Source organism: Leucoraja erinacea, chromosome 14 (genome assembly GCF_028641065.1).
Source record: "Leucoraja erinacea ecotype New England chromosome 14, Leri_hhj_1, whole genome shotgun sequence".
NCBI classification, from domain to species: Eukaryota; Metazoa; Chordata; class Chondrichthyes; order Rajiformes; family Rajidae; genus Leucoraja; species Leucoraja erinaceus.
In genome coordinates, this window is record NC_073390.1 from 24,867,393 (window position 1) to 24,894,732 (window position 27,340).

The 27,340-nt window shown below is 47.8% G+C and overlaps 2 protein-coding genes across 5 annotated transcripts in view; both read right to left on the bottom strand.

Moving 5' to 3' along the window:
* Positions 1-144: 144 nt before the first annotated feature.
* Positions 145-19,319, bottom strand: LOC129703428 (PHD finger protein 13-like). 4 transcript variants are annotated; one of them, XM_055645858.1, is made up of 6 exons: positions 19,158-19,319; positions 18,188-18,219; positions 12,969-13,061; positions 7,471-8,374; positions 6,614-6,655; positions 650-3,696 (listed from the first exon to the last, which is right to left on the bottom strand). In XM_055645858.1, exons 1-6 carry the CDS (start codon positions 19,189-19,191, stop codon positions 3,470-3,472), a joined length of 1,332 nt encoding a protein of 443 aa, XP_055501833.1. In that variant the 5' UTR covers positions 19,192-19,319; the 3' UTR covers positions 650-3,469. The 4 variants fall into 4 exon arrangements, with proteins under 4 accessions (XP_055501832.1, XP_055501831.1, XP_055501833.1 ...); XM_055645859.1 differs by lacking the exon at positions 19,158-19,319 and adding an exon at positions 18,466-18,620; XM_055645857.1 differs by lacking the exons at positions 18,188-18,219; positions 19,158-19,319 and adding an exon at positions 17,834-18,075 and having other exon boundaries at positions 145-3,693.
* Positions 19,320-23,403: 4,084 nt separating this feature from the next.
* abcf3 (ATP-binding cassette, sub-family F (GCN20), member 3) overlaps positions 23,404-27,340 on the bottom strand; it is a 50,058-nt gene continuing 46,121 nt past the window's right edge. The window contains exons 22-23 of the mRNA XM_055645864.1: positions 25,407-25,494; positions 23,404-24,273 (exon numbers count right to left, since the gene is read on the bottom strand). Of these exons, the coding sequence (XP_055501839.1) occupies positions 24,115-24,273; positions 25,407-25,494 (247 nt within the window). The 3' untranslated portion in view covers positions 23,404-24,114. The remainder of the gene's footprint in view (positions 24,274-25,406; positions 25,495-27,340) is intronic.

Consider the following 27,340-nt stretch of genomic DNA (forward strand, 5'->3'; position numbering starts at 1 on the left):
GGCAGCACAATGGTGTAGTGGTAGAGACGCTGCCTTACAGTGCCAGAGACCCGGGTTCAATCCTGACTGCGAGTGCTGCATGTGTGGAGTTTGTACGTTCTCCCTGTGACTGTGGGTTTTCTCAGGGTGGTCCGGTTTTCTCCCACAAGTAACTGTGATGCTCTACCTCAGGACTTTGACACAATGGGGAGGAAAGATCAGCAACACCACAGTGGAGGGTGTTACAGGGAGAACGTACAAACTACAGCAGCATACTGCACAGAAACAGGCCCTCCAGCCCAACACCTCCATGCCGACCAAGATGCCCACGTATGGCCCATATCCCTCTAAACCGTGGATAGACACAAAATGCTAGAGTAACTCAGCAGGTCATGCAGCATCTCTGGAGAAAATGGATAGGTGATGTTTCGGGTCGGGACCCTTCAAGCTTCTCCTGAAGGAGCTGGAACATGCAAAGACTCTCCTTGGACTTGGCAGAAAGTGTAAAGTGGCTGCTCCGAATGAAAGGGAACTCCCCTGGATTCCACCCTTTCCCCCCACATCTGCACCACAGACAGCTGCGGGATGAAGGTGGCTCCACAAACAAACTCTCTCCCACACGAGAGAGGTGCAAGAGGATGCAGTCTGACTCAAACCTGTAAATCAATCAGTCACAGACACCATACATCAACACCACACACCAAGAGGTTTATTCTGTGTAGATTTATTTTACCTCTCAAGAATAGAAAATCCAGCAACTGTGGTGATGGAAAAGGAGGTTGGGTCTGGGGGGGGGGGGGGGGGCAGGAGGAGTTGGGGTAGTAGAAGGATGAGAATGGGAAGGAGAAGATTGCAGAGTGAAAGAACGATGGAGCAAGAAAGTGGGTAAGGAGGGTGTGGTAGGGATAGGGAGGAGGGGGGGGGGAGAAAAGAGGTGGGGGAGCTTTAAAAATTATTTTCTCATTTCCATCTCCCTCGTGACCAAACCTTGCAGCACTATAAATCATTTGCACAGAAATAGCCTTACAGAATAAAATAGGAACACGGTGAACACCTGGCACTTTACATCCGGAGGTTTCACATATTTTACATTTGTTCAACATAACCCAGCCGAGCACTGTCCGTCCCCGGGTATCGTGGTTAACGATTTAGTGCAAATTTAAACCACCAATCCCCAAACTTCACGGGCCACTCCATAACACCCACTGTGCCTTTCCAGAACACTATTTACAGAAGAATTTCAAGGCTATTTACAAACGCACCGTTAAATGGCATTTAGCACTGGGCTACAAGACCCAGGTGTGACATTATTAAGACTCTCTGGGCTGTTTACAGGGGCTGGGGTAACCCCCAGCTACAGTGTTGTGAGAACATCACCATCCATCCCGTGACTGCATGCCCCACCACCGCCTCCTCCTGGCTGACTTTAGCTCCTATTGAGGTGCCATAGTCATCGGGCTTGCCTCTTCTCCCTTGCATCAACAGATGGCCACTCACCTGCTCACAAGAGAACCATGAGCTTTCTATGGGCAAAACTCACCAGGAGTGTATCGTGGGGTGATATGGACCAGAGTGGGGACTGTAGACCCACTGCAGACCCATTGACCCCATAATGGAGCCATAACCTGAGTACGGATCACCAGCTCATTGGACAGCCTTCTAACAATACCTCTCCTGAAAGCCCAAATTCCTCAAAACAGGAACTCGAAACAAAAGAAACATCCATCATGGTGGTAAATAAAGGAACCCATCAATCTGCCTGAGGAACATTGATTCCAGAGGTGTCAGAGGTCCTGTCACGCTGGAGTGGAAAGTGCACCAAGAACTAAAACCAGAGAGGTTCAGCTTAAGCAAGTGGACTCTAAACAGTGGACTTGTGCTATGGAACTCATCCAACTAAGCCGATACCCACCAACAAGACTGCTAAACAAAGCACTTGGGGATAGAAACCGCCTGGATCGTGGTTACAACTCTCCTATCTAGATCTGTACATAAACTGTCTGCTCACTGACAATTATACCCGTTCCAAGATGCCGGGAACTCAGAGCGAGAGGGTGGTGCCTGGAGAGTTGGATTGGACCCACACCCTCTGTGCTGCACTAGTTACCCCAGCCTCTATTGTTAAATACACCGCCATTAGTCACAAGCAGCCAACTACCCCCCTGCCTTACATCCACCTGGTTAAATGGAAACAGTGTAGGCCAGTCTGCATCTTCGGTGGTGGAACATAAAGTGCTGGAGTAAATCAGCAGGTCGGGCAGCATCACTGGAGAACATTGAAAGGTGATATTTCGGATTGAGGCTCAACATCACCAATTCATGTTCTCCAGATCTGCAGCCTAATCTGCCGAGTTACTCCAGCATTGTGCCCTATTAAACAGAATCTGCAGTTCCCTGTTTTTTCATCCTACAGTGGTGGGGACAGTGAGAAAGGCAGAGAGAGGTGGTTGCAGAGCAATTTGGCTGTGTGGCCAAAGATTGGATTAAGGCAGTGCAGAACGAGACACCTTGGCTAGGCAATCGAGTTGTGACTTGGCCAAACACTGCAGCACCCCCGACCTCTGCCCTTCTCCATCACAGCTGGGCTTTTAGCGTTAGACCCCTCGACACTTGCACACATCAGCCACAGGTAAGGCAAGGGACAGGTGTGCAGAGGCTAAAGGCCCAGCCAGTGTCTTGAGTCCATTGTCTGAAAACAGGACGATCACAAACTGCTCATCCCTATCATTCAATGGGTAACAATTCTCAAACTTTAATTGCACTTCGTTTTAGAACAATATACTGGCAGGGGTGCATGGATGAACCAAGTGGGGCTATTGAACCATAACCCAACTTCCAACGTTAACCATGGTAGTAGACACATTCATGGAAGCCTAGATCTTCTCAAACCTGGACCTAGGGCTACTCACGTGATCTTTGGTGGACAGTGAACAACATCCCGGACACAGGAGGGGGCAATATCTTTGTGTTCCCCCTCGACAGGTTTTGTGCACATCACACCGCTCTGAAAAGGATGTTCAGATGCCTCCACTCCCTACCCCCTGCCACCCCCGTACCAGCTCCAGGAGAGTCCCATGCCCCTCACCATAAACCACACCGCAACCCATACCCACCCACCAACTGTTCCATTGACAATGGGCATGGTCCACACTTCCAGTAACAAATAATCTATGGCATCTCTTTACATTGAAGTCCTGCTCCAAAGTCAGTGAAACCACAGGCCCTTAAATAGGACAGCGCGGAACATCTTGCCGCCTTGGTCCCAGTCTCCAAGTCCCAGATTTTAATAAGAACTCCACCAAAGAAACAAGGTACGACGGGTCAGATGGACTGAAGGGTGGGCTTGGATTATGTACACATTCAATGCACGGTGAATCCTGCACCATTGTGCCTCGTCTGAAAGGCATATCTTCCACGTGGGACCAGAACCAAAGGGTTTCACAGTTCCAAGTGTTCCTGATTGTCCATGAGACCAGCCAGAATCGCCCGGCTACTCACTGAATCGTTTCTTGGGCCCGGTCCGAGCCCGGTTCGACCTCCTGATGTCTTGCTTGGAGTCCTTGCACTTCTGGCAGATGAAGACCTCGGGGACGTTCGATTTCCTGATCTTAGCACAGGATAGGTGGATCCAGGTGCCACACTCGTTACATTCAATCATCGGTCTTCCCGCAAAAGGCTTCATACAGAAACACGTGATCAGATCCCAGGAATCGTCTTCTGAAAGGACACAATCAGTGAATGGAGGATACGTACAATATTCAGTGGGGATAGAGCCAGAGAGCAGGGACACAGGCTCGTTCACCCAACTCATCTATCCCAACCAAGATACTCCATCTAAACTAACCCCATTTGCACCTGATCATCCAAAAACCTCCCGTTATTTTTGCTGTCATTGAGCAGCTAGTCATTGAGATCATAAAGTTATACGGCTATCACCCCTTGTGTGAAAACGTTACCCCTCAGACTCCAATTAAATCTTTTCCCCTTCGCCTTAAACCTATGTCCTCTGGTCCCCTACTCTGGGCAAGAGACTCTGTGCATCTACTCAATCTATTCCTCTCATAATTTTATACACTTCTATAAGATCATCCCTCATTCTCCTGCACTCCAAGGAAGAGTCCCAGCCTACTCAACCTCCCCCGATAGCTCAGACCCTCTAGTCCTGGCAACATCCTCGTAAAACTGTACCCTTTCCAGCTTGACATCTTTTCTATAACATGATGCGCAGAACTGAACTCAATACTCTAAATGCAGGCCCCATCAATGTTTTATACAACTGCACCATGGCCTCCCAACTTCTATACTCATTGCTTTGACCAATGAAGACCAATGTGCCAAAAGTCTTTTTGACCACCCGAACTGCCTGCGACTCCACCTTCAAGGAACCATGCACCTGCACTCCTAGATCCCCTGCTCTACAATTGTCACTGTATAAGTCCTGCCCAGGTTAGACTTCCCAAAATGCAACACCTCGCATTCCATCACCATTCCCCAGCCTAGGAGTACACCAGCAGACTACCCCAGGAGTAGACCAGGAGACACACCAGGAGTAGTCCGGGAAACTTCCCCGGGGACTCCCGAGACTACACCATCCGACTACCCCGGGAGAGAGCACTCTCAGCCTGCAATTAGAAGGCCCTGGATACACACCCACTCCATGGTCTCAAACACAAAAGTATCAGCTGATGATGAGTTGCCATGTGGAGGGGCCAGGACAGGAGGTGGGTGTGGGAGGTGTAAGATATCGCCCTGCCGTTGTTGCTGGGCTAAGAAAATACTACCAAGCGCACACAAAACATGCACCAGCTGGGTAGCTCACAACTCTCCAATCAGTGTAAGATAATTCTTAAGATAGACACAAAGTGCTGGAGTAATTCAACAAGTCAGGCAGCATCTCCAAAGATAAAGGATGGGTTTAGGTGATTTAGGTCACGGCCCTTCTTCAGAAGGAGGGCCCAGACCCAAACGTCACTCATCCTTTTTCTCTACAGATGTTCCTGACCCGCTGAGTTACTCCAGTATTCTGTATTTAGCTTTGGTATAAACCAGCATCTGCGGTTCTTTGTTTCTAAGCTCGTCAGGGGAAGGGTCCCAACCTGAAACATCACCTATTCCATGTTCTCCAGAGATGCTACCTGACCCACTGAGTTACTACAGCACTTTGTGTCTTTTTCTGTAAACCAGCATCTGCCGTTCCTTGTTTCTCTCTAAGATAACGCATTTGGAAAGCAGTGACAGGATTGGTCAAAGCCAGCATTGATTTATGAAGGGAAAATCATGCTTGACTAATCCTCTGGAATTTTTGGTGGATGTAACAAGTAGAGTGGATAAGGGAGAGCAAGTGGATGTGGTATATCTGGACTTTCAAAAAGCCTTTGCCAAGGTCCCACACAAGAGATTAGTGTGCAAAATTATAGCACATGGTATTGGGGGTAGGATATTGACATGGATAGAGAACTGGTTGGCAGACAGGAAGAAAAGAGTAGGAATTAACAGATCCTTTTCAAAATGGCAAGCAGTGACTAGTGGGGCGCCGCAAGGCTTGGTGCTAGGACCCGTTTTTTACAAAATATATTAATGATTTAGACGAGGGAATTAAATGTAACATCTTTAAATTTGCGGTTGACACAAAGCTGGGTGGCAGTGTGTGCAACGAGGAGGATGCTATGAGACTGCAGGATGACCTGGATAGGTTGGGTGAGTAGGCAGAAGCAGGGCAAATGCAGTATGATGTGGATAAATGTGAGGTTATCCACTTTGGTGGCAAGAACAAGAAGGCAGATTATTATCTGAATGGTGTCAGATTAGGAAATGGGGTGGTGCAACAAGACTTGAGTGTCCTTGTATATCAGTCACTGAAAGCAAGCATGCAGGTACAGCAGGCAGTGTTGGCCTTCATGGCGAGATGATTTGAGTATAGGAGCAAGGAGGTCCTACTGCAGTTGTACAGAGACCACACCTGGAGTAATGTGTGCAGTTTTGGTCTTCTAATTTGAGAAAGGACATTCTTGCTATTGAGTGAGTGCAGCGTAGGTTCACCAGGTTAATTCCCGGCTTGGTGGGACTGACATGAAAGAATGGATCGACTGGGCTTATATTAACTGGAATTTACAAGGATGAGAGGATACCTTATAGAAACATATAAAATTCTTCATGGACAGACTAGATGAAGGAAAATGTTCCTGATGGTGGGGGAGTCCAGAACCAGAGGTCACAAAGGGGTAGGCCATTTAGGACAGAGATGAGGAAAAACTTTTACACCCAGAGAGTTGTGAATCTATGGAATTCTCTGCCACAGAAGGCAGTGGAGGCCAATTCACTGGATGTTTTCAAGAGGGAGTTAGATATAGCTCTTAAGGCTAACAGGTTCAAGGGATATGAGGAGAAAGCAGGAACGGGGTACTGATTTTGGATGATCAACCATGATCATATTGATTGGCAGTGCTGGTTCGAAGGGCCGAATGGCCTACTCGTGCATCTATTTTGTATTCTTCTTTAATTCTTTCTCTCTCTCTCTCTAAACACCATGTGGTCTTTTAAAATAATTCTGCCACTATTCTATTCCTGCCCTGATTAAACTAGTCCAATTTTCATCTCAAGTACACACACTCAGTTGGACCACCTTCAGACTTACCTTCAATTTTGAGGTTTTCTGTTGAAGTTGGGTCCGGAGGTTCTGTGGGATAAAACCTTGGTTTAGTTTATTGTCACATCCACTGAGGAACAGTGAAAAACTGTTTTTTATTGTGTGCTATCCAGTCAGCAAAACAACTATACATGATTACAATCAAGCCATGAACTGAAGGGGCCTTCGCCCCCTTGTACATGTACCTATTCAACACGATCAAAGTCAACTTGTACCCTAACCTGGCCTGGTCTGCAGTCCTGAACACTCTCGCCCAACATAAACCCATCAGTTAGTCTACACTGAGTTAACTCCAGGTCCAAGTGGGCAGGACACCAGTTCATTGCTGGTTGATGGTGGGGAATGGAGGGACATGGATCATGTAGGTGCTGGCATCATGTTTGGCACATATATTGGATGCCATAGAGCCTGTTCTTGTGCTGTAATGTTCTATGTTCGATAACAGAAATAGAGATCTAAGATGTTGGTTAATACACAAAAGGACACAATGTTCTGGAGTAACTCAGCAGGTCAGGCAGCAACTCTGAAGAACGTAAATAGGTGACATTTTGGGTTAAGACCCTTCTTTATACTGCCAGTCTGAAAGTCTTTTTCGCACAGAGGGTGGTGAGTATATCGAACGAGCTGCCAAAGAAGAGGTGAGGCAGGTGCTATAACAATATTTAAATGTTACTTGGACAGGTACATGGATGGGAAAGCTTTGAGGCATATGGGCCATATGCAGGCAAAGGACCTGTTTCTATGCTGCGTGACTCTGGTGATGCCAGGTCCCATGATTGTACACTGTAGCCTGCCATATGCTTTATATTCAGCAAATCTTTACGTTACAAGGTCACTGTCCTTACCTGAATTGGCCGTGGTCCCATCCAACACTCCAGACTCTGGCTCGTTCCTGTCCTCCCCCTCCTCCTCCTCCTTCTGATCTTCCATTGGCTGATCTTCCATTGGCTGATCTTTCACCGGCGGATCTACCGTTGGCTGATCTACCGTTGGCTGATCTTCCGTTGGCTGATCTTCCGTTGGCTGATCTTCCGTTGGCTGATCTTCCGTTGGCTGATCTTCCGTTGGCTGATCTTTCACCGGCTGATCTACCATTGGCTGATTTTCCACTGGCTGATCTTCCATGTTCTGACCTTCCACCTGCTCCTTTCCATCAGGCTGCTTCACCTTCCCCTGGTCTGTCATCACCTCTTTCTCTGGCTCGCTCACTGGGGTTGTCCCAGGATCTACGGCCTGCTCCTTAACCTCCTCCAGCACTGGGACTGGCTTGCAGATCTCTTCAGCCTGCAGGTCGATCTTCAGCGTTTCCTCGTCGGACTCAGTGTCGCTCTGCGGCATCTTCTCGATAGTTGGCCGGGTCTCCACTGCTTTGGGAAGCTGGACGGGAGGTTGGGACACTTCCAGCACCTTGTTGATGTTTTCCAAGCCCAACCTCTTCCCACCTTCAGGAGTCTTCCTCCTCCGTGCACCATCCAGACTAGCTTTCTTTGAGGAGATCTTCTTCTTCGGCTTCTCGGACTTGAACTTCTCGGGGGTGTTGAAGAGCGAGCTGGAGAACCCAGGCCGTTCCAGCCACATGCCGTCCACCTTCCCCCGCTTCGCCCCGTCTTTGGCACCCACGCACTTTAGCTTCCTGCCGCAGTGCAGAATGTGGGAGTCTGACGAGCGCGAGGATTCCCAGCTGTCGCTGTCCAGAGTGCTGCCCGTGCTGTTGCGAGGACTCAGGTTGGCGTGTGCCCAGGGGTCATGCTGAGGACGGAGAGGGACAGAACGTTAATTAAAACACATAGTGCTGGAGGAACTCAGACAATGTAAACAGTTAAACACAGAACAGTACAGCACGTGTTTGTGCCAAACAAGATGGCAAGTTAAACTGATCTCATCTGCCTGCATATGATCAATTTGCCTCCATTCCCTGCACCTACCTAAAAGCCTCTTAAATGCCATTATAGTATCTGCCTCCACCACCACCACACCTAGCATTGTGTCCCAGATGCCACAACTTTCTATGTAAAAAAAATTCCCCTCATATCTATATACTTAAAACTCTGATCTTCGATGTGTGTGTGTGTGTGTGTGTGTGTCTGTGATCACATCTTGTCGAAAAAACGACGCGCTAATGGCAACATTTTTGCATATTCCGGTAAAGATTTTTCCCCATGGAGTCCGAAATCGCCATCTGAAAATTCCATGCTTTATTACTGAAAATGTTCAAAAATCGGACACAACGTTGAAATAAAGATGACTGTGTTTCTCTGATGACATCACAATGGGTCTGCTTGCTGCTGTCACCCCCCCCTCTCCCCTCCTTACCTGGTGTGGGTGTGTGTGTGTGTGTGTGTGTGTGTGTGTGGGTGTGTGTGTGTGTGTTAGTGTGTGTGTGTGTGTGTGTGGGGGGGGGGGGGGGGGGTGGTTAGTGTGTGTGTGTGTGGGGGGGGTGGTTAGTGTGTGTGTGGGGGGGTGGTTAGTGTGTGTGCGCATGACGCCACAGGCCCCCCCCCCTGCAACCGCACGTTGAGGGGCCGGGACCCAACGGGTCCCACTTGGTTTCCCCTCACATCTCCACTAAACCTTCCCCCTCTCACCATATAGCTATGCCCTCACGTGTTGGACATTTCCCCACTGGGAAAAAGGTTCTATCTCTTCCTTTCATAATTGTATCAAGTCTCCCTGCTTCAGAGGGCGGTGGAGGCGGGTTCGGTGGATGCTTTCAGGAGAGAGCTAGATAGGGCTCTTAAAAATAGCGGAGTCAGGGGTTATGGGGAGAAGGCAGGAACAGGGTAATGATTTGGGATGATCAGCCATAATCACATTGAATGGCAGTGCTGGCTCGAAGGGCCAAATGGCCTACTCCTTCACCTATTGTCAACATTCCGGAGAAAAAAATCCAGGTCTACCCAACCTCTCCCTGAAGCTAATACCCTCTAATCCAGGCTGAGGGAGTAGGCGAGTCAAAACTGGGGGGAAAAAAGCGGTGGGGGTGGGCGATAACCTGGCAAGTGATAGGTGAATACAGGCGAGGGGGGCAGAGTAAGTGACAATGGGGATAAAAAGATGTCAGATACGGAGAGAAGAGGAGGAGTGAAATCTAAAACTGGAGGGAGAGATATAGGTTGAAGGGGCGTGGCGGGGACGATGGGAAAAATGTGTGCGCTCTATGGGGGAAAACAGGAAAGAGGGAGAGAAAAGAATAGGTGTCAAAGGTGAGATTTGGACGGGGAGAAAGCTGCTGTCACGAAAAGGAGGAAGATTTTCATTTAAATGCACTTCTAGCTATTTGCCAGTGTGTGGTCAGAGTACATAGTAATGCAGAAACAAGGAACTGCAGATGTTATTTTACAAAGTGAAACAGTAAGTCAAAGTCTAGTAAATTCAGTGAAGAATTAGCAAAATGAAACATGACAACACATCATGCTGTCTTAGAATAGTATTGATGCATTTAAGAGGAAGTTAGATACATTCATGAGGGAGAAGGTAGGAGAAAGATGGTGGGCACAAGATGCTAGAGTAACTCAGCGGAGAGAAGCAATGGTGACGTTTCAGGTCGAGGCCCATCTTCAGACTGAAGTAGAAAGATGTGCTGATAGGATGAGATGGAGGGGTGGAGAGAGAGGGAGGAAACTCTCAAAATGCATAAATAGACCAAAGAGCTGGAGTAACTCAGTGGTTCAGGCAGTATCCCTGGAGAACAAGGATAGTTATGTGGTGTTTCAGGTTGGGACCCTTCTTAAACCTGCATCTGCAGTTCCGTGTTTCTACTGGTGGACCATGTTCTTTTGCTGCTCTGTAAATACATTTTATACTCATCCCTTACTTTTCAGATCCATATATTGGACAAGTAACTGGAATCACAGAGGGTCTGAAATCACAGTCTGAAAAAGGGACCCGAAACATCACCTCTCCATATTCTCCAGAGATACTGTTTGATCCACGAAGTTACTCCAGCACTTTGCATATTATTTGGGTGAGTAACTGTTCTCCCACGCTGGAATGTACAAAGGAGCCCGATTCAGAATCAATTCTGGCACCATACCTACAGCAGGTGAGTGTTGTTTGACCAAAGACAGACCAGCCCGCGGTCAATGTCTACAAGAGAATACCAATGGCGAGGCTGATGTAAATACTTGCTACAAACCAAGATGCAAAGATATATGTGGATACAAGGAACTGCAGATGCTGGTTTACAAAAACAGACACAGCATATTGGAATTACGCAGAGGGTCAGGCAGAATCTCTGGTGAATAAAGATGGGTGACATTTCCGGTCAGGACCCTTATTCAGAAAGATACATAGCACGTTTGTGTGCAGCAAAAGGTATTACCAATTTTGCCAGTCTTAGGCAGAGCTGTTGGTGGAAGAACGTTAGCCAATGTAAAAGGGAAATTATGATTTTCACCAGATACGTTTTTAAGCCATCCACGGGGAGCATTGACGTAAAACCACATCAAACAGGTACAGCAAGTCTGTGATAAGAGTACAGGTACAGCATTGATTTGTTTCCAGACCCTTGGTTCCAGAACCTTGTCGGATTATCCATTTTGCCAGACCAACAGGGGTCACGTAATAATTCAACAATCCATCTCTGACCCACTAATTATACCCCTCATGTCTCTAAAGCACCATGGACTGCTAGAAACTTAAATAAAGAATTAGAAATTAACAAAGAAGTAAACCATTAACTCTTTTAGGACAGAGGCACACGTCCCAAAAGAACGTGCTCCACACACAATGCTCTCGGAATTTTGTCCGGAATAAAGGAGGCACCGGACCATCAGATGCTGGAAAATCGGTGGTTTACCTGTATATTATCAAAATACTGGACCATGTGAAAGTGGAGTACAGACCTGTGACCACCCTTTTCTGCCACTGGAAACATTTTCTCTTATCTGCTGAAGCTTCTCACAGATGCATACAGCGTGGAAACCAGGTTGGAACCTTCGGCCCAACTTAACCCGCTGACCAACATGTCCTATCATTCAGACATCAGCTAAATAAACCATTGACCACTCCTGGAAACAACTAGTCCCTTGAGATGGTTCCAACTGTGATTTGCCTTGGCAAGAATCCAAACCATATGTTTCTCATTTTTATTTAAAACAAAAGAATCACAGAATTTTGAAGCAGGAGGCTATGGCAGTGGCAGGTCTATGTCAACCCTTGGAAAGAGTCCATCCACCAGTCCCATTTCCATACAGAGGATCCTGCTCCATTTATCTGGTTCCCGTTGAATCTGCTTTCACTGTCTTTTCAGTCACCATGTCTCAAGTCACAACAATTTATGGTGTAAAAAAGATTCTCATTAGCCTGGCCGCTCCTTTGCTGCTCCCTGCAATCCTTATTGTCCAGCTACAAAAAAACTTGCCACTGGTAACATTTTCTCTTGATTTACCTGCTGAAGTCACTCACAGATTCATACAGCGTGGAAACATACCCTTTCATCCCAACTTACCCTCCTGACCAACATGGCCAAAGCTGAACACTATACTTTAAATGTGGCCACACTAACGTCTTATATAACTGCTAGATGACTCCTCAACTCCTACTTAATACTGACTGATGATTATGAACCAACCTCCTCTGCTCCAGAGAGCAGCCCTTCTCCTCCAGTCACCCCAACCAGGTGAAATCTTCCATTCACCAGACTACTCTGCTAAATCTCCTCTATATTCTTTCGAACACTTTAATATCCTTCCTAACATGTGGAGCCCAGAGTGGGACACAATCCTTCTGCTGAGGTCAAACCACTGATCTACAAAAGTTTAATAAGGGAGAGTTCCTCTGACAGATTTATCAAGAGTTTAAGGTCAAAACATTCCTTTGTCTAGAATGTTCTATTTAGTTATACTTTTTTTGCACTTTATTGAGGTTAAACCAACAGGTACACAAAAAGGCTGGAGAAACTCAGCGGGTGCAGCAGCATCTATGGAGCGAAGGAAATAGGCAACGTTTCGGGCCGAAACACTTTGGCCCAAAACATTGCCTATTTCCTTCGCTCCATGGATGCTGCTGCACCCGCTGAGTTTCTCCAGCTTTTTTGTGTACCTTCGATTTTCCAGCATCCGCAGTTCCTTCTTAAACAGAGGTTAAACCAACACTGTACCCAAGAGAAAAAAGCAGGAGAACTTACAGCTTGTAATGTCTGTGTATAACCCTGTTGTGGCTAGAACAATGAATACACATCCAACATCTTGCAAGAAGAGTTTATTTCCAACTAACAGAAACCCCTAGAAAGTCACTTGACCTCGGCCACTGGCCAACTGACCAGCTTCTACTCCTGGCCTCAAGGGGCGCTGGCATTTACATTACACAGCTGATCTAAGCAGAACAGGCAGGGTAGCCTTACCTCTTTGGGATATGGAATATAGCCAGCATACGCCAACACAAAGGTACAGAATTGGTTGAAGTCCTCCACTGTCCTTTGCCTCTTCTTTGGTGGCTAAAAATATAAAACAACATAATAAAATAACGTAATGTTTCAAAGACTTGACAAATCCATTTAGACAACCGACCCAACTGCTCCGGTAGATCGATGAGCCCGCGATTACCTGGACCCACTAATGACCCGGTTTGATTCCTATCAGATGTCTGACACTGGCCCATATTTCCACACCCATCCACCAGCTCCGTTATTCTACATCCACACCTTTGCCCGCTGTATAAACCTCCAGAGTCCTGTTGTTGGGGATGGACTGGAATAGGTGTCTTGGTTGTGGTGTTATTCTACGCATGGAAGATACAAGATCATGGAGAGCACTTGACAAGGTGGATGCCAAGAGGATATTTCACTGATGAGCTGAATCAAAAGCCAGCATAAGAGAGAAGATATAACAGTATCACATTCGGCCCACGATATCCATGCTTTACAAGGTGCCAAGTTAAACTCGTCTCCTCTACCTGCACGATCCATACCCTTCCTTTCCTACATATCCATGTGTCTATCTAAATGCTATTATCATATCTGCTTGCACTATCATCACTGACAGCGTGTTCTAGGCATCCATCACTCCTTAAGTTAAAAAAACCCGCAACGGGTGACGACTCAATATTAAGGAAATTAAAATCTCCCACTAATACTATGCTATTATTCTTATAGCTATCTGCAATCTCTCCAAACATCTGTTCCTCTAATTCCCGCTGGCTTTTTGGGACCTATAATAGTCCCATCCTTTACGGCCGACCTATAGAGCTCACTGGTTTATTCATCACGAATATCCTCTCCTAGCACTGTGTTTATGTCCTCCTTGATCAAAAAGACAGCATCCCTCCTTTTACTTGTACCTCTATTACACCTGCAGCACCTGTACACTGGAACATTGAGCTGCCTGTTCTGCCCTTCTCTCAGCCTGTTGAGGCTATACTATCCCAGTTTTGTCAGGCCAAGTTGCTTTTGGAAAGTCAAATGCAAGAAGACCCTGAGAATCATTGACATGCAGAAGGATATTGGGGTGCAAGTCCCAGTGCACTGAAACGGGAGAGGATGGTTAAGAACACATACAACATGCTTGTCTCCATCATTTGGGGCATTGAGTATAAACTTCGGGAGATCATGCTGCAACAGTATAAAGCGTCTAACAGCCACATTTTATAGCACTGTGTGCTCTTCTGGTCATCACACTATGGGAAGGATGCGACGGCTTGGGGCAGGTGCAGAAGTAGTTCACCGGAACTAGGTATAAGAAATAGAAGGACGGAGACCACATGCAGGCAAAAGGGATTAGTTCGATTGGCACAGAGAAGGTGTGCCGAAGGGCCTGACCCCGTGTGCACGAAGTGAAAGCAAGGGAGTAATGATTCAATGGCTGCAGATAAACGTGTAGCTATTACTATGTGTATGTAACAAGTTGCTAGCTATCAAAATAAGAAACACCATTAAACACTATACGTCGAGAAAGGTTAGATCATCAACTATAAGTGATTTATTGGTGTTCTAAAGGCAATGTATATCCTTAATTAACTATTATAAAATTGAAATGTCAGTCAACCAAGTCAAAATGGAAGGTGTCTTGGGCTAAGTACAAATGACTCTGGCATTATGCAGGGATGAACAGATGAGATTCCAGTTTGTTATCCCCACACCCACTGTTAAAACTACTTTAACCTCGTCTAGTCACCAACCGAGAGGGATGCACAATATCTGGAAATGTGTAGGCAGGCAATCAGGGCTCTCGTACTCCAAAGACGTACAGTTTGTAACTTTGTAAGTCAATTGGCATCTGTAAATTGCAGGATGTGACAGTGGGGTATCATAGACCTGGTATACGCAGTGATCGGTTGTCGGCGTGGATTTGGTGGGCCGAAGGGCCTGCTTCCACACTGTATTTTTAATCTTTGAACATATAACAGGAGATCCCTGAAGGCAGCAGGACAAGGAGAGAGATGGTTCAAGCAGATGAACTCCATGTACCTCTTTGGTTGATCAGAAGCCAGCTGAGCCACATCTAGATAACAGCAAAAAGTTCTGGTCTCCACATTACTGAAAAGGTGCTGGAGGGAAGCGATTTAGCAGGATGAAGCCACAGCTGAAGATTTGTGTTACGAATAGTGGCTGCCCATCATCTACAAAGCCATGGTCATACGGAGCACTCAGCCCTGGAGTGAGTGGCCTTGCTTTGCTTATTTCTATGAATGCACGATAACACACTGCATCTTTCTCCAAGGTGTTCTAAGCATAAACCACAATTCAGCAATTTACTCCACTGTTCTCAGACACAGCAATGGAACACCGGTAATCCACCATCTCATGTACTTCCCCACAACCAAGTCTGACCTTCTTGCCACATTATTATACAATGACAGCCCTGTCCCCACCGGTACAGTACTCCAATGTTATACAGACCCATCCCAATTAGTACTGTCTAAGAGCGTCATACAGTAATAGACATGTGCCCACCAGTACGGTACCATAGTATTATAGTGATAGACCAGTCCACAATGGAACTGTACCCCAGTTTTATATAGTCAGACCCGTCCCCACCAGTACTGTACCCGTGTTCTACAGTGACAGACCTATCCCCACCACTACTGTACCCCAGTGTTATACAGTGACAGACTCGTCCACACCAGTTCTGTACCCAAGTGTTATACAGCGATAGGCCCGTTCTCACCAGTGTTATACAGCAACACGTTTCACCTCTAGCCTTCGTCACTTACTTCATCCATCTGCCAATCAGTCCCCATCCTCTTCAATCATCTATCTCCACCTTTCATTTGCCAGGCTTAGTCCCTCTCCCATCATCCCCCCCCACCTTCACCAATCCGAGGAAGGGTCCAGATCCAGACCCAAAACATCATTAGTCTATTCCCTCACCAGATTCTGCCTGACCCAACCGAGTTCCTCTGGCACTTTGTGATTTTGCAACATTATCTGTACTGGCGAAGAAGGTGGGGTGGAGTGACCAAAATAAGGTGGGGCCACGGAGGGAATTGAGCACAAGGACAAAGTCAACAAATGCTGAACCCAAGAACCAACGCAATGCGTTAAAATGTCCAATAGGAACATCTTTAAAACGCATACCATTCCATAGTATTTGTTGTAGCCATAGCGATCGGATGCCCCATACTCGCCCCAGTCACTGGACATAGCCCCCAGTGCCCACGTCAACCTTCCCCACACAACTCGTCGTTTGGAGTGGAGGGGCGGTGGTGCAGTTTGGAAGCACTCAATGTCCACATGCTTTCTAAAACAAAACCCCCCGCCTGCCTCAACTTAAAATCGGGCACCTCTTGATTTTTTTTAAACCATCTTGTCAACGCGCGATCCCCTATGGCGAGCTCTTTGCAACAAAACAGAGGGAGTGGGAGGCAGGCAAAGGAGGAAGATACGGAGACGGAGGTGGGAGGGGTACGAGTGGGGGAGATCGAGTAGAGAGAGCCCGGGAAAGACAGCAAAAAGGAGGCGGGGAAACAAAAGAGGGAGAGAGGCACGGGAGGGGAGGGGGCAATAACATGAGCAACGCGAGCAATGGCGAAGCGCCGAGGGTTCTCGCTCCAGAGAGGGAAGGGGCGTTGGAGGGAGGGAATAGGCGGTAGAGGGAAGGAGGGGGGGGGGGGGGGGGGAAGAGGTGGAGGGATGGGGGGGGGGTGGAGGGAGGAAGAATGGGAAGAGGAGAGACGGAAGGGGGTGGAAGGAGGAAGTATTATGGGGGGGGGGGGGCTTGCCCGTGGTCCCACCGAACGAGCTAGCTAGTAGGCAGCGCCCAATGAACTGCAGAAACAGCAACGAAGGCAGCCGCGGGCATGCACACGCACACAAACGGGGCTGGGAGTCGCTGGCAAGCAGCGACCCGCTCTCACTGTTACATTATCGGGTCGTTACAACGCCCGCCATGAGGAACGAAACATTTTAACCAGTTTCCAGAATCCGCGACCATTTGAAGTCTTAGATTTCCCCGACAGGTCAATTGAAAAAGGAGCCGGGGCCGCTCGTTTAGGATCATCAACTTGATTTGTTTTTTAAACCGAATTATGTTCAGAGCACAGGCTGAAAACATTGGGCTCAGGAGGATTTGCAACATGAGAGCAGCCCGGGGTTGCGAACTCGCCGCCCAGTCCCAGACACCGGACGGAGCCTGCTCCAGATCCACGACGGCGACAAGGAGAGGGGGGGGGGATGTGAAGGGGGACAGCGAGAGGGCGGGGGGGGGGGAGGGGGGACAGGGTGAGGGGCGGAGGGGGGGGGGGAGGGAGGAGGAGAGGGGGGTGAGGGGAGGAGGGTAGTGAGGAGAGGGGGGGAGAGGGGGGGGGAGGGGGGGGGGAGGGGGGGGGGGGGGGGGGGGGGGGGGGAGATGGCTCCGTCCCTGGTTCTTGGCGAATAGCCCGGCAACCACCCCTACCCACAGAACGCGGGAGGGAGTGGGGGGGTGGGGTAGCAGGCTCATGGCAACACATGCTGTGGAGGGGGGAGGGGGGAGGGGCAGGGGAGCGCAGCCCGGTTAAAAAGTACGAAAATCGGGCCTACAGCGAGATTAAAAATAACATAAAACTAATGGCAGCACAATGGGAGCAGGCGGTCTGCAGGGCAGAGTTGGGTGGGGGGTGGGGGGGGGGGGGGAGAGAGGAGGTGTTTGGTGCCTCGGGCGGGGGGTCGCGATGGAGTAGAGACCCTCACTTTTCCTGTCCCTCCCCAGCATGGGCTGCGACCAGCCTGCTCCCTCCTCGCACCTACACTTCTGCCACTCTTTGCAGCCTTTTGTTTGAATCCACACTCACTTTTTTTTTGACATCCACCGGCAAGATGGCGACGGTGGAGCCGCGCTTGTACCCAAAGTGCTCAGACCGTCCACTTCGGGCTTTATCCCACGCAACAGGACCCGGAGGACAATACTGAAGCCGTGGACAACATCCCCGTCGATCTCTCATACATTTAGCCGACTTCACTTCCCCTACAATGCATCATCGATCCCGACAAACCCCCAAACACAGCTCCCCTCGGCAGCGTTTCCTCCCAGGCTGCCTGGTAGATACCAGGAGCTTCACAAGACTCCACTACACACACAATGCTGAGCTTCCCGCAAGGAAGCAAATCAGGAAAAAGCAAATACATCCTGGACTGTAGAAACTCACCTCAGACATCGCCGCCGCTCCGGTGGCCGGCTCTGCAAGAGATAAACGCCTTAAGATTAATTGTAACAAAATGCACACACACAAACAGCGAGAGACACGGGCAGCCTCATACACAGCCACAGGAGACACACAGGAGAGACACAACCAACCTCACTCGCTCACTCACTTACTCACTCACACGTAGCAGAGACGCAGGGAGAGAGACACACACACATACGGAGTTGCGAAAGAATACAGCGAGTGCCCAGTATAACTTGCGGACCTAAAGATCCACTCACAAGTCAACGTGGGGTCTGAGAGGCAACTCGGCGTGCTATCGTGTGCAGATCTGGATTAAATTGTGTCCTTGTTTACCGAGGATAAAAGTAAAGCAGTGGGAGGCAGAGGGAAAGGGAGAGGCAGACGGAGTGTTAAGCAGAGGGACGGGGAGGGACAGGCAGAGAGACGGGGAGGGACAGGGCAGAGAGACGGGGAGGGACAGGCAGAGAGACGGGGGAGGGACAGGCCGAGAGACGGGGAGGGACATGGACAGGGAGGCAGAGAGACGGGGAGGGGGAGGCAGAGGGACGGGGAGGGGGAGGCAGAGGGACGGGGAGGGGGAGGGGGAGGCAGAGGGACGGGGAGGGGGAGGCAGAGAGAGGGGGCAGGGGTCGGGGGGAGAGGGAGGCAGAGGGACGGGGAGGGGGGGGGGGGAGACAGAGGGAGGGGGAGGCAGAGAGACGGGGGGGTAGACAGGGAGGCAGAGGGAACGGGGAGACAGAGGGGGGGGGGGGGTAGACAGGGACGGGGAGAGGGGTAGGGGGGGGGGGCAGTGGGACGGGGATTCGGGGGGAGGGACGGGGAAGGGGGCAGAGGGACGGGGATTCGAGGGGAGGGAGGTGTCCAGCCGCTGCCCCACACTCACTCTCCATTGCCCCAAGCCGCAAATGAGTGAGCCCCACGATCACAAACTCGCCGCCAGCCCCCTCACCTGCACACTCTTGGCTGCTGATCGGAGATGTCATGCCGGTGTCCAGCCCGCGACTCGATGACAAAGGGGCGGGCGGGAGGGAGGGAGGGAGGAGACCCGGGGCGGGGAGGGGACGGCGGGAGCGCGGCGCCGGCGACAGACCCGGATCCCACCCTCAGCCACGCTCCGCCCGCCCCTCAATGACGTCAGCCGCGGCCGGACCGCACCACCGCCCGCCGATCAGGGGGCGTCGCGGCAACGTGAAAGGCAAACTCCAGTAAAACAGCCGCCACTCACCACGCAGACCAATAACAAACGTCTGAAATCTAGTTTAACTTATGTGGTGGAGGAATCACATGGTAACGGAGGGAATTAACGTTAAATCTGCTTCCTCGGTCTTCATTGCTCCCCCCATGCAGTGGCGTGGGGGCTGATTGTCAGTTGGTATCGCTCGCTCTGGTCGCCGTCTATAAATAGCACGGCGGAGCGCAGGCGCCTCAGTCCGAGCCGAGCGCTCGGCAGCTGCTGGTGGCGGGAGCATCTCACGGAAATCTCGCCCTCCACAGGACACGGAGCCGCGCGCCTCAGGTTTTTCCCGCCGCGTCTTTGTTAATTCGTTACCCAGTAACGTCGCGACTTTCACCATGGAGGCGACGGAGCGAGCAGAGGGTCGTGGTCAAAACGCTGAGGGATTCTGCTGTGCTACGGGCGGGTGAGGAAGCCTGGGCCTGGCGGCGCCAAGCGCTCACGTTATGCTCCTCTCGCTGCCTTCCGGAAACGCTGAGCGCAACCGGCCCTTCAGCCCTCAGCCAGTGCTGGTTCTTAACAGGTGTCTCAAATTCACTGACTGTGTGCATCCTTTAAACGCTTCCCCAACCCGTTCCAACGAGGAGCTCGTCAACTAGAGCACGTCTGTAGGTGACAAACAAGGACTTCCTGTGACATTCGCAACTGCCCTTGTTCTCTATTCACCTCCCACCTGTCTTCCCATATTCTTTTAACATTCCTACAGATGCTGAGCGTTGTCACTGTTGTTACCCAGCTTTGGGGTTTTTTATTGCAGCGTCCGAAGTCTTGTGTGATCAGCGCTATATTGATCTAGCCTATTATTCCTCTAAACCTTCCTGACATGTTGGGACTTCCAAGGTTGCTACAAATGTCCTCATTGGCCTTGGGCAGGCTTGGCAGGTTGTAAACCTGATGATTTTTTTATGATTTAACTGTTTCACTCTGTGTCTGCTTTTGGGTGATTTGGTTTAGTGGCATTGTTTAATTCTCAAACTAATCTGGTAGTTTGTGGAGATGCATGAGACTGCAGATGCTGGTTTACAAAAAATGAAGGGTCCTGACCCAAAATTTTAACGATCCATATTCTGCAGAGGTGCTGCATTACCTGAGTTACTCCAACACGGTCTTTTTCTGTTAATTTTTTTTTTTAACTCTTAAAATCACACCTCGGAATGGACATGTTGTAACTGCACAGTTGTGCTGTTTAACTTCCCCAGGATTGGAATAGAGCTAGTACAATCCCTGCTGCTATGTTCATTGTGATTACTTACTTGAACTCAACTTACTTGAACTCAATGAATTTTGGAAGTGCAAGCAGTATAATGTGCAACACATTGCCGTACAAGGCAAATTTCTACACACCCCCAACCCCACCCTGCTTTACTAAATGGATCTTTGTCCCTTGGCACCATAATTGAGTGAACAGTGTGTCAGTAAGGGTCACAATGGTCCGACTTGGACACACTTGGGGCTACAGTCTTGCTGTAGCCTGTTTGAGATTGTGATTTGCCTGGGAACGTGGCGCAGATGGAGTATGTTTTATCACTGGATTTATGATTTGGACGATTCTAAGAGGTGGTGTTCAGCTCAGAATATATTCTTGCATTTCAGACAAGGCATCCAGCTGTACTGTGAGATGAGGGCTTGGACATTATATTGAATGGCAGAGATTTCAAGGGTCAAATGGTCTTTCATTATTATAATCTGACCCTTAAATCATTTTTTTTGATTCCTCTGCTATCCACAAATCTCTCAATCTATTTTGAATTAATCTGTTACTGAACCTCTTGACTTTCTTGGGGTATAATTTCTCACCCATGACAGTATAATTACATCCTAAGATTTGAAATTTCAGTCTTTTATTTTGAATTTCTTCCCCAGCCCCCCAGCCCCCTCCAAGTTTCAGATGACCTAGCCACTCAAATATTTTCCATGACTATCCAATTGAGCCCTCAAACATAGTCACCTCTCCTCCTAAACTTGAGATTCTGCCTACTAGTTATAAAGAAAACTGTTAAATATTTCCCGCTCTCTTTTGAGATCAAATTTGTCCCCTTTTAGTAAGAACCCCAGAGATGTACCCAAAGATGGTTGTACCTAAATCAGATGTGTTCTTGCCCATGTCCTGTATGATTGCATTTTTTATTTGTACTCATTCTCTTGCAATGAAAGCCAACACATCTTCCTATGGCGGAATGGTTTGGATCATCAGCCATGATCATATTGAATGGCGGTGCTGGCTCGAAGGGCTGAATGGCTTGGATGATCAGCCATGATGGCCCGAAGGGCTGAATGTCCTACTATGTTCTGTTTCTAGGACACTCTGGATCAACATTTCTGAATCCTTTATTTAAAAAAAACACCTAATTTCTGAAATCTGCTACAATTACTGTCTCTTCACTAACCCCAAACAATTCCAGATGTTAATGGAGCATTTTTCCTTTCATAGGTCTACTGTCTTTTTTTTAGTAATATAAGGCTTTTGTGACTCCGGTTTTCATAGTGATGCTTGATTCTGAATGGGCGGACCACTTAAATCCCCTGTCCATTTACGTTCAGGCCCGGGTGACCTTGAGTCACTTCCAAACATATGTCCTGACTTGAATTAGAACATTTGTGACAAATGTCAGTGTGCTGGGTGGCTCATCCCCTAATTTGAGTTCCAATAGCTTGAATGACATTCTTGCAGATAGGTAAATGTCATGATCAGACTAACTGAATCTGTCAGTTTCAGCCTTGACTTCTCTGGTTGTACAGAACTGTGGGTGGAGAGTCGAAACGCCAGTAAGCATACGAAGACAGAAGACTTGAAGTACACAGGGAAGAGTTTTTTGAAGAGATCATCACGAAGATTGAGGGAAGTGAGAAATATTACCTACATGGACTTTACCATGGCCTTTGACTATGTACACTGGTTTGGAAGGTTAGATCACATGGGATCCAGGTGAGCTAGCCAATTGAATACGAAATTGGCTTGAAGGGAGAAAAGGGTCGTGATAGATGTTCAGACATGACCAAGTGGTGTGCCTTTGGGATTGGTGCTGGGTCCACTGTTTGTTTATATTCATGATTTGTATGTGAATGTAGGATGGCATTGATATTGGTGATAAAATAAATGATGAATGCTATCTACAATCACAACAGGATCTTGATCAACTGGGCCAATGGGCTGACAGACTGAGTTTAAATCTGATAAATGTGAGGTATTGTATTTTGGTAGGTTAAACCAGGGTAGAAATGTAGTGCCCATCAGAAGTCGTAGAACAGACCTAGGGATTTGGGTACATAGTTCCATGAAGGTGTCACCACAGGTGGACAGTGTGGTAATGTTATCATTTCACATGCTTTCCTTCATTGTTCAGTATTGTGTACAGGAGAGGGTAAGTTGTTATAGCTGTACATGATGTTGGTAAGGTCACAATTGGTGTACAGTTCTGGTCACCCTGCTAAAAGGATGCTTCTGTAAAAAATGCAAAAATAGTATGAGAATGTTACTAGTTCTGAAGGGTTAGAGAGGCTGGGTCTTTCCCTGGAGTGTAAGAAGCTACAGGGTTACTTTTGAAGTAGATGCAATGAATATCTAACCAGGGTAGGAAAAGTTATTTTCAATTTTCCCTTACGGTATTTCTTGACTATCGGTCTCATTCAAGATTTTGGCTTTGGATGGAGTTTGCCACCAGTTTTGGGCTGCATTCACAAGAAACCTAACTCCATGAAGACTCCATATAACTATTCCCCAGTTAAGTGTTATCCAACCCCTCAATTTCAAGATGCATGCATAGGTTAGTTCCTTCCTTACTAAGGTTTTAGAAGAGACCATGTGCATTATAGTGCTGAGGCAAAGATCATTCTGCTGTGTGGGTTTCTGCATTGTAGTGAGGAGACGGTTCTACAGAACAGAAGGGTTTTGATGGTGTGGAGGAGAGGACAATGACTATTAAACAAATAAAAAAGCATTAAAAGTACATTTTTGAAAACATTTATGGTTGTCAAATGATTTATTTATGTTACTCATTTTGAGAGGTTGTGCAATGTAGCTTGTTGTATTGAACAGTCCACACCCATCCCAAGGCAGCAGGACCTGGAGACCCAATGACATCCTTGTCCAATGCCTGGCTCAACACAGCCTCAGCTGCAGGTTTCAGTGACATTGCTGGGATAATCAGCCTGCACTGAGTAAAGGGGAAATAACAGCAATTGAGGGTGAACCTGAAAGCAGGTTCTGGCATCTCCTCACTCACTGAGAAACAACTGCAGCTGCCATTAACACTTATTCACACCGTCTACTTGGGCCTTTTTCAAAATCAGCACAGATGGATTTGTTAACAACTCACTGACGGTGACTGCATGTTGAGAAAAAGGCAAGGGGACTATTAGTAATTAATTACATTAAATAATAATAATGGGTTATTGCATTGAACTCCAAACATTGCTGAAAATTATCCACCCATTGGTTTGTCTTTACGTGGAACAGGTGGCGATGGTGCTTGGTTTAATTTACACCCAAGTTCATTGTCCCTGGATCAAACATCAGGGGATGTGGGCAAGGCCAGGTTGTGATAATGAAAAAAAAATGAAGTGACTACAGTGGGCCATTGTCACACTTGCCCACTGAAAGCAGCAAGTCCTGGATGTCTGGATTGCAATGGTGGGGGTGGGGGGGGGGGGGGGCACATCAAAGAGCAGGACCTCATAGAAATCCCTCCCTACGGAACTGTTCCTGGAGGATGTCCTTGTACTCGTCGAATCCTCCATCCACTCGCTTCACGGTGCCACAGCCACACACCCACAGCTCCCTGCACACCATGCGAATCAGCCGCTCGTCATGGGACACCAGTATTACTCCACCCTGTCAGAGCACAGTGTTACTGCAGCAACTACAACTGTGCCTATCCAAAGAACACACACACACAGTTGTAGTGGATAAATACAAACATTTACTGGTTAAACATCATTACCAGAACAGTGCTATGAAAAGTGCCTGAGGTGTAGGAGCCAAAGCCAATTTGTGCATGCTCAGTATCACACTAGGGCTTGCAGGATCTTGCTCAGCAATGTTTAATACTAAAGCAGTGTAATACTGATCTGTGTGAAAGTGGCTGTAGGAATGGTGGTTCTCTCATCCATTTTGCAAATTAATCTATGAGTCAGAATTTGTTAACTGCATTTTCAAAATAAGCAACAAACCGATGGCCTCCATGTATGCAGTTGAACTTTTACCCTTTATGGCAATTGTCAGTCAAGTGGTGAGAGAAGAGGGAATGTGTACAAATCTCAGTTACTGACTGGTACAACTTCTCAAAAGGGCAAGGACAGTAGGTATATGTACACACCTCTAGGTTCCCCTTCAATATACACATCCTGACCACAGCTGTTATTAATGTAATCCTGATTCCTACGTATCAATGCCATTGTTATGTTTATTATTATTCTCTTTGCTCTGTTTTTTATGTTTTTTGGGGGGGAAAAACAATAAAAAGATTTTAAGAAAGAAAGAAATTCATAGCTGTTCCTTTGCTGGGTCAAAAAATTCTGGCATTTAACAGCACGGTGGGAACACCTTTGGCGATTAAAGGAAATTTTAGATGGCAATAAACAATCAAGAACAACATTTAAAGTGTGCAAGATATTTAAATTGTGTTTAAGGTGTTTTCTGCTAATGCAGATATCTGGCTTAGAAAAGTACAGAATAACATCCCCTATTGTTGGTCAGTAATTGTTGGTCTTAAAAATAGTGGAGTCGGGATATGGGGAGAAGGCAGGAACGGGGTACTGATTGGGGATGATCAGCCATGATCACATTGAAAGGCGGTGCTGGCTCGAAGGGTCGAATGGCCTACTCCTGCACCGATTGACTATTGTAATGTATGCTTGACAAACAAAGAAATCTGGTTCTTCTGGTCCTGATTAGAGCACTCACTTCATACTTCAATCACATTTATGAAAATCCCCCACTCTTCCCCCCGCCCCCAAATATTTTACCTTAAACTTCTGTAATGATATTCCCAATGCCTCAATAGTCTCCATGTCCAGATGGTTGGTCGGTTCATCCAATATATAGAAATTGGGCCTGCAGATTAAAGCACAACACATTACTTATTAAGTGAATGAAAAATAAACATTGTGATAAGCAAGCAGCAAGACAAGACTCAGACATCATATACTGTACAGAAATGTAGCGAGAGAAGGAGTAAGCCGGTCATTCTTGTGGAACTTCACGATTGTTTAAAAAAACACAGACCTTGGTCAGCATGGATGAGTTGGTCCAAAGAACCTGTTTCTGTGTTCTTTAACTGATTCAATCCACTACATCTGGTCAGATTTTGCCCAGATGTCAGCAGCTGATGTAGACACCAAACCATTAAATTGAATACAGGGCGAGAGAGGACCACTTGAGCTGGCAAAATTTGAATATGTACTTAGCCGTACAGCGTGGAAAGAGGCCCTTTGGCCGAATTTGCCCAATGCAACCAATATGCGCCATCCACACTAGTCCCATTGTCCACGATGGGCAATATCCCTCGAAACCTGTCCTATCCCTGTGCCTGTCCAATTGTCTCTTAAATGTTATTATAGTACCTGTCTCAACTACATCCTCTGGCAGCTCGTTCCATATACCCACCACCCTTTGTGTGAAAAAACTCCTCAGCTTTCCCCCCCCTCACCTTAAACCTATGTTCTCTGGATCTCAATTCCACTGTTCTGGGCAAAAAACGACATTTACCCAATCTATTCCTCTCATAATTTTGTATACCTCTATAGGATCAACCCTCATTCTGTGCTCCGTGGAATAAAGTCCTAACCTACTCAACCTCTCCCTTTAGCTCAGGCCCCTGAGCCCTGGCAACATCCTTGTAATTGTGGCCTCACCAATATAACACTAAAAGTCTTCCTATTGTTTGTGTTTGTGCCCACGATGTGTCTCTGTGTCACTCTGGTTTTCCTATCATCTTCCAAACGCTAGGCCACAGCCTTCCCATTTTCACACATCCTACTCACATTTTTCCCGCGGTGGAGATAAACATTTTCCCGTCGCATTCCCACCTATATTTCCGAAGTTATTAATCCTTGAAATTTTTAATACAGCCCAATTTCTTCAAACTCATCCACTTTGGGGGAAAAAAATCCGAGTGACGTCACAGTGCACTCGCAAGGCAGGACGATACATTCCGGGATGGAGGGGCACTCCAGCGCTCGTGGTGAATGAGGAGTGGAGAGGCGAAAGATCCTGGGAAGGTGAGGAGCGTGGGGGGATTGAAGGAGAAGAGGGGGTAGAGAGGGTAATTGCCCTCTCACCCCCTCCCTCTACCCTACGTCCCACTCTCTACACCCTCCCTATCTACCTCACTCACACCCTCTCTACCCCCTCCCTCCCCCTCTACCCTCCCTCTAGTGACTGAAGAGGGTGAAGAGGAGGAGGGGGTGCTGGGGAGTGAGGAGAAATGAGCCACGCCTGCGCAGTTGAAGGCTATGCTTGAGTGGTGCAATATTGCGTTGGGGGAACTGGTGAGTGGTGGAATCTTGCGTTGGGGAGCAGACCAACGGGTCTGCACTTGGTCTAGTGTCTTATAAAACTGTAACATGACCTCCCTGGCAGAGTTGAATAGTTGTGCTCTCTGTTGGAGCTTCTGGGCTTGAATCATTCCGGCATGACCAGAGTCAATGCCAGCCAATACTTTAAGATAGCAGTTACAACAGCATGCTGCACACTTTGAACCCGGAATAAAACCCCCTCCTTTTGATCTTTATGTAGTGGAGGTGTGGGAAGTACTGACATTAAGACCGGGATAGGATTTTACTCAATGATGATGCAGGGAAGTAGAGTGGCTCAGTGAGTGATGCTGCTTCACAACCCCCCCCCCCCAATCCAGGTCGATCCTGACCAAAGGTGCTGTGTAGAGTTACTAGATTATCTT